At 40.3% G+C, this 7,515-nt stretch overlaps 1 protein-coding gene and 1 long non-coding RNA gene across 2 annotated transcripts in view; one reads left to right on the forward strand and one right to left on the reverse strand.

Moving 5' to 3' along the window:
• Positions 1-1,200: 1,200 nt before the first annotated feature.
• Positions 1,201-3,910, reverse strand: LOC117282585. The gene is made up of 2 exons (XR_004513382.1): positions 3,309-3,910; positions 1,201-1,551 (listed from the first exon to the last, which is right to left on the reverse strand). It is a non-coding gene; the product is annotated as an uncharacterized LOC117282585 (long non-coding RNA).
• A 458-nt stretch (positions 3,911-4,368) lies between these two features.
• Positions 4,369-7,515, forward strand: part of LOC111867846 (probable 28S ribosomal protein S25, mitochondrial) — a 10,186-nt gene continuing 7,039 nt past the window's right edge. Inside the window, exon 1 of the mRNA XM_023858041.2 lies at positions 4,369-4,577. Within this exon, the coding sequence (XP_023713809.1) occupies positions 4,441-4,577 (137 nt within the window). The 5' untranslated portion in view covers positions 4,369-4,440. The remainder of the gene's footprint in view (positions 4,578-7,515) is intronic.

A 7,515-nucleotide genomic window follows, 5' to 3' on the forward strand; every position in this document is an offset into this window, starting at 1 on the left:
CCTCCCACATATTCTTGAGACACCAATGAGCAATTTTACAATTCTGATCCTGTGAACAACATAGGAACTTCCTGTTTTTAAAAATGTGTGCAGGTGAAACTGTTCAAGCAGTACCACTTCACTCATATCCATCAGGAGACAGTTTCTCAGCAGTGTCTTTAAAAACTACACATTTAATCTAAGTCCCTTCATGAAAAGAACTAGACAATTTTAAACTATCATGTACAAAAAGCGGCCTCCGTAGTCTAGGGGTAACGTTCCCAATGTGGGTTCAAACCCGGTGGAGGTTGTGGAATTTTTAAGGGCAGAAAAATTCAGGGAACAAGTCCTCCGGGAGGGACTTTAAGCCGTGGTTCCCGTGTCGTAGATTTACGACACGTAAAAGATCCTCATATCTCTAGGAGACCTCTGAGCAAAATTAGGCAACACATTTCCTGCCCAAGTACGTGTAGTTTCCAATGCCTCTGGTAGAGGGGGGGAAATATCAGGTACTGAGGGCTGACCTCGTTGGCTGAACGGGGCTGATACCACACACCAGTACCGGTAGGGTATGGCGACAGTAGAAATTAAAGGGGGACGCACCATGGACCAATAACTGGTCTAAGTGCATGGGGAAACCCACCCCCTCTAATAATAACAATAACAACAACAACAACAACAACAACAATAATAATAATAATGTGCAAAAATGCTTAATATTCAGAAATATTAGGATTCTGAGGCTGGGTTAACTTGAATGAGAAATGTTCCCAATCACAGATACTTGTATTCAGCCTCGTAATACTGAACTTCCAAGGAATGGAGGGACTAGCGTACACAGTGAAAGGAACTTATTACAAAGCAGGCCCTTGAAATTTTTCCTACATGTACTGTCATTAGGAACTATGTAGACAGCATCTACACATCTAACTCGACATCCAGCCTTGCATATATAACACATGAAAAGACAATGTCAGTAAGCAAGAGACTGTAGTCCTTGAATCAGATATAGGTCCTATGTTTATAGCATCTCAAAGTAACGTGGGGATCTGAAGTAACTCCATAGTAACCTTAGAAAAAACATTCACTGAAACACAGTTTTATAATACAGAAAAGTGATATTGACTAGGCTGCAGTTTCTAAACAAAATACTGAAACACTTGTAAGTACACCATCTTTCACATGTTGGGGGTTATGTGATGAATAATAATGGGTTTTAGATGTGATCATTGGATTTATTGGCACTTCTTTACAATTACAACTGATTATGTAACAGCTCATACATTGAACTCCTTAACGAAGTCTGTCTTGTAAATCTCTCACGAATCTTGGGCTGATCTCTCCTACTCTCTTGAATTCACCAATCCACTGCCTTTTATAACTGCTAGACAGCCCATACAGAAGACACCATGTTGACCACTGAATTGTCCTCTGTTGTCCTGTTGGTTGTCATGGTAATCTCGATACCTGGTAACCACTCATTCACTGCCATGCGTTTTAATGGGAATGTGATTTCCGAGTTGTTACTCAGCAATGGACATCTGGCTCTGGCTCCACTGTTCTGGCTTTCAGCTGTCATGTCACAATATGAAATCAAAACATATAGCAGAGTTTACAGCATGACCATTATTAAAGTGGCCAGATTTCCCAGTCCCAAATTTGGGACACACAAATAAATGTTGGGGGGGGGTAAAAAAAAGGCCATTAAAATGTTTAATTTGCGAGGGTAAGTCAATAAGTAAGTCATAAAGGGATCTAGAACTTAAACAAATAAGAATACTGATTTGAAAAATGCTTTTATTTCTCAACGTAATCTCCCTGTACACTGAAGCACAAGCCCCTGAAAACCAGCAACATAAAATTCTTTGGGCTGCTGTCAGAACCAGGCGTGTTCGCACGGCATGGCCTACCTCATAATGCATGAGAGGTTAGGTTTTCACAAAGTCTGTGCATGATGGTGCCGCGCATGCTGACCCCAATCACAAAATGCAAAGAATGGGTCTGGCATCACAGCATCTCAACCGTTACCATGATGGACACGATATGCTAGCCCGAATTGTCACAGGTGATGAATCTTGGGTTCACCATTACCAGCCCGAGACAAAGCGTGCGTCAATGTAGTGAAAACATCCTGTGTCGCCTGCCAAAAAAGAGTTTAAGGTGACACCATCCTTCAGGAAAGTGATGCTCACAGTCTTCTGTGATCACAAAGGCATACTGCTCACCGCATTCCAGCCTCAAGGACAAACCGTAAATGCCAACTCCTACTGTAACATCCTCAAGAAACTTTGTAAGGCCATTCAACGGAAGCATGCAACCTGTCATGCATTATGAGGTAGGCCATGCCGTGTGAACACGCCTGGTTCTAACAGCTGCTGGTTTTCAGGGGCTTGTGAAATGATGGGACAAGTGCTTCAATGTACAGAGAGATTATGGTGAGAAATAAAAGCATTTTTCAAATCAGTACTCTTATTTGTTTAAGTTCTATATCCATTTGTAACTTACTTGCTGACTTACCTACATATATAGATATATAAAAAATAGTTTAACTACAGTGAAATCCTATTATATAGAGTAAAAGCACAAACTACTCTTGACATAAAACTGCTGTCATCCTTAATTTAAAAATGAGAAGCAAAGTTGCTATACTTTTCAGAGTTGTGAATTTTCTTAGGATCTTTCTTTGTCAGTAACATTTTGAAAAACTCAACACAAGTTCCATCACAGTTTACTTTGCCACTAACATTGCCTTAAGGGTGTGCACACCAAGCTCAGTTTGTCACTTGTCCATGTGCTATCCATGTGGAAAAATACCCTTTCAATGGCAGCATTGGTTCCAGGAAGGCAGCAAAGGAAGTCTGCTAACCTAAGTACATTTGAGAAAGGAACATGGATTTTGCTGAAGTGAGGGACCATTTTAACCCACTTTTGAGTTGGCGAAGTTTTGTTAGCAGTCCACTTCATCCCTGGTTACAAATGCTTCACACAGACACACTCATCATACATCCCATTTTCAGCTAACTGAACTGACAGTACAGTTTTAATCACAAGAGATGGAAGTTCTCTCAATGTGTGCCAATGAAGGTGTTCTGTTCAAGGTTACCCAGCTGTAAGATTCCAGGTCCTGAAAGCATTTTTCAGCCCGTTTCTTCAAGTAATTCAGAGCAGTTTCACAGAATGAGAATGCAGTGGCATGAAACTTTTGTATCTCTTCTTGAGATAGTTCTCCCTGTTTCCAGTTTTCCAAGCATTGTCCTTATGGATGACAGAAGGAAACAGTCAAGTTTGATCATCAAGGTAGTTCCCAACCCATTAATGCTATCACTTACTTCAAGTACAGTAACTTTCTGTCCCTCCACATTTTTCACTCCTTCATGGAATTGAGGAGGTTCATACAAGTTCAAAATAATGGTTACTCCTTTGGTATGTGCACATGAAAATTTGGGCTCTAATGTTATCTGGAGTAGCTTTGATGTACTATCCATGGACCTAAAATTATGACTGTGTGAAATGTGAGACACTTCAGTTGCGGCTAACAGCTTTCTTATTACCAATTTTCTCACGCCTAAAAAAGCTGTTAACGACGAGCTAAATGCAGCTGCACAAATTACTCTTTTGTCTTTATGGCTGTTTAAGGGAATTCTAATAATTCCACCACTGCTGATGGAAAATCTCGACGCACGAGTTGCACCTCACGTGAGAGCCTGAGACACCCGTCTTTATGACGAATGGAAACTGTTAATTAAAGATGCACTTAGGCTTCTTCTGACGCACTTATATGTTTAGTACAAAAAAAAATAGCGAACGAAAAGCAACCTGCAATAACCCGCCAATCTACACAGTCAACATAACCTTAAAACACAATAACATCGCGAAGGCAATTCACACAACTGCCGCGCGCGGTAAGCTTTGTCGCCAACATGTCACAGACGTCACAGAGACTGAGTATAACCAACTTAACTATCCGACCTCAAAATTCTCTAAATCGGGATAAAAGGTAACAGCTTGGCTGAATCCGGGGAAAACTGGGGTCCCGAATTGACTTCGAAAAAATCCAAGAGAAGGAGTGAAAATTCGGGAATTCGGGACTTCGGGACTGTCAGGGAAAAATCGGGGTGTCTGGTCAACTTGTTGCATTACTCTGTTACGGCACAACAAAATGCCTACATGTGCATCCGGCTTGAGGAACATCATGATGATTACGTTTTATAATAAATTTTGCATGAATGATCTGAATAGAGACGTGCACCACTTTATTACAATACTTTATTACCACTTTATTACAATACTTTACCACTTTATTACAATACTTTATTACCACTTTATTACAATACTTTATTACTGAGACATTTGCCGTACTAAATTAGTATGGGTTGGAATGAATATGCGTGAAGTTGGTAGTGACGTGCGGCTAGTGAAGTTTCCGTTAATGGAGGTTGTATTGCTTCAAATACAAATAAGATGCCTTTTATGAAGGGTAAAGCTCCTGTTCGGAGAACATTAAAGTATCTTGAAGCTGGAAGCCTTGTTTTAAAGGAAAGAATTAAAATATTCTGTGTTAATTATAATCACCACGGTAATCATCATAAAGGAGCAAGGTACATTTTATTCCAGATTAACTTTGACCAAGTGTGGTGTGGAATATGCAATAGTTTGTTTAGTTACAGATTTAGATTAGGGTTTCACCTGTATTGTTTTGAATCATTAACTACCCAGTTAATCATCCCAAGTGGATTTATGCTTAGAATCCATAATAGAATGATTTCATCGTACATGGTACTCTTTATTCCACACCTAATCGTTTCTGTACTTTACATTCATATAGAGAATTGTGGTTGTGATGGAAGACACTGTAAAGTATAAAATATAATAATAATTTTCGCCAGAAAAGGTCTGGTATATGAACAGGTTTTATAATGTCAGTGGACTATTGAAGGAAGTTTGAAGTTCAATGCGTTCACCAGTAATGGAGTTACTGTTCTTAACTGAGTAATAACATGGAGTTAAGAGTTTATTAGCTTAGAATGTGCCGCACTTCTAGTAGGTTAGGTTTGGGATAAAAGGTCGGTTATGTAACCATTAATAACTACCATGCCTGCTCATCTTGCAGTGCCTGTCCCACAGCAGAGAAGGCTTAACTGATTTTTCCATTTTTATGACTGAATTTCTTCAAGTATTGAAGATATTTTGAGCATGTTATCTGTTATTTGATGAACAGTTGAAGTAAGTGTAAAATTCAGGGACTCCAAAGGTGTCAGTAATTGATGAAACTGCAGTAGGTTTATTGTAAAATAAAGGGCACTAATGGCAGCCTAACACAGTGTACATACAAGTAATTGTGATACACTCTGATTTGTCAGTAAAGTAAAAAAGTAAAGGTATCCCTGCAACAGGCCGTGGAGGCCCATAGGGTTGTGAGATGTTGAGGTTCCCACATTTTCTAGACAGTCGGCTCATAGATGGTGGTAAGGTTGTCAGCCTTACGCGCCAGCTGCCTTTTACCCTCAAGAATATTCCTCGTACTCATTTCTGTTAGAGGCTGAGTCAACCCTCGGGTCATAGTGTGGCTGGAAGGATTAGGTAAATTGAAAAAAATCCATCTCATTGGAATTCGATCCCATGACCTTCCAGCTTGTATCATAGTGCCTCAACCAACTACACTACTGCGTTCCCCTCCTGATTTGTCAGTACCGTTAGTATTAGATTTATGGAACATCTTTATATACCAGTATACTTTGTGGAAGGTATAAGTAGCACATAAGAAGAGTAATTGTAAATTCGAGGGCTTTTCTCCAGGAAGGGGAATTTGTATGGTGTCAGAAACTGATATGATTGGCATCCCATAGTGCTGTATTAGTTTGCTGTATGTTTTGTATGAGACATAATATAGTGTGAAGGGGTGGGGTGACCATGGTGTAATATGTATCTCTCCATATAATGTGTTTAAGTTCATAAATATCTATCATCACTCAGATTTTAATATTTGCCCTGATGCTATAATGCGTCATGTTTTGTGGACTTTCATATGAGATTGAATTGTATGATAGCAGATTTTCACTGTCTTAATTTCTCTCTGGCTGGGTGCAAGCAGCATGTTTCTGTCTTTATACACTGCATATATACATGGGTACATATTGAGTGCAAACAGCAAAACTGAGACAATTATGGATGGGAGATGAAGAGGGATCATGGTGGAAACAGTTGTTTTCAGGTATTATCTGTATTTAACAAGGAAGACTGAGATGACATACAAAAAGTGGAGTTATATGAGATTGAGTTTTTGTGGCAGTGGAACTTAATGAGACTGCGACACCATATGTTGATGGTATGTAGTCTTGATACCGACAGCAGCATTAATAAGCAAGTAAAAGAGATACCACATAGTGTCATGGATGGTTACTGATGCCTACTGCCTCCATCTTTAGGTTAGAAATTGGGGTCTTCTGTCTTGAATATGGAGGCGCAGTGTTCTCCAAAACACTGATAATTACCAACAAGTTTGTATGATTAGATTCTAAAGGGTTCTGGCAATGGTGGATGACACGCAGAATTACTGGGGTTTGGGACTTTTTCCATCGTCCAGAATTCTAGCTAATAGGGGATACAACGTTTCAGAAACTGGGTCTGTTTCCATCACCTGAAGACAGAAATAGATCCAGTTTCCAAAACGTCATGCCCTCTATTACCTAGAATTCCGGACGATGGAAAAAGTCCAAAATCCCAGTAATTCTGTAAGTTTGTATGGTGATATAACAGAAGACCACAATCCAAGTAAAGTGAAATCAGTATGAAAGTATGTTAGATGCCACTCAAACAGGCAAAAGGATTTATATTAGGACCCTCTGCCAGAAAAACGAAGGACCTGTTGAAATTAAACAGAGATCTATTAAGATGGGTGGTAGGTTTACTTATTGGGCACTGCCATCTAAAAGGACACCTTTTCAAACTGAGACTGACAGATGACCCAACCTGTGAAAGGTGCGTACAAGAAGATGAATCAGCCACAAATATCCAATGTGATTGTGAGGCCGTAGCTTTCTTTTATTATTGCTAGTGGGGTGGGACAAAGTCCCTTGTGCTGTGGCCACTTCTGACCTATTGTACCAGCCCCAGATGATAGGTGAGATTACTAATGGGGTGGGACTAAGTCCCTTGTACTGCAGCCACTTCTGGCCTGTTCTACCAGCTCCAGATGATAGGTGAGGGCGATTGTGGAGCAATTGGTGGAATGAAGATTGGCAGGGGAAGCCGAAGTATTCGGAGGAAACCTGCCTCAGCGCCACTTTGTCCACCACAAATCCCACTTGACCAGACCCGGGATCGAACCCGGGCCGCCACGGTGGGAAGCCAGCTACTAACCGCTTGAGCTATGGCGTGGCCAGAGGCCATAGCTTAAGATTTCATCACCTGGGTCAGTTCTTTGTGGAACCAAGTGACTTTTATGATGCCCCCATAAATAAAGCCCTACATTTCATTCAAAATATAGGATTAATAAAGGGTTACTCCAAAGGGGAAGCACAATAGATCATTGAAGGT

The sequence above is a fragment of the Cryptotermes secundus genome, unplaced genomic scaffold, assembly GCF_002891405.2.
Source record: "Cryptotermes secundus unplaced genomic scaffold, Csec_1.0 scaffold2543, whole genome shotgun sequence".
NCBI lineage: Eukaryota > Metazoa > Arthropoda > Insecta > Blattodea > Kalotermitidae > Cryptotermes > Cryptotermes secundus.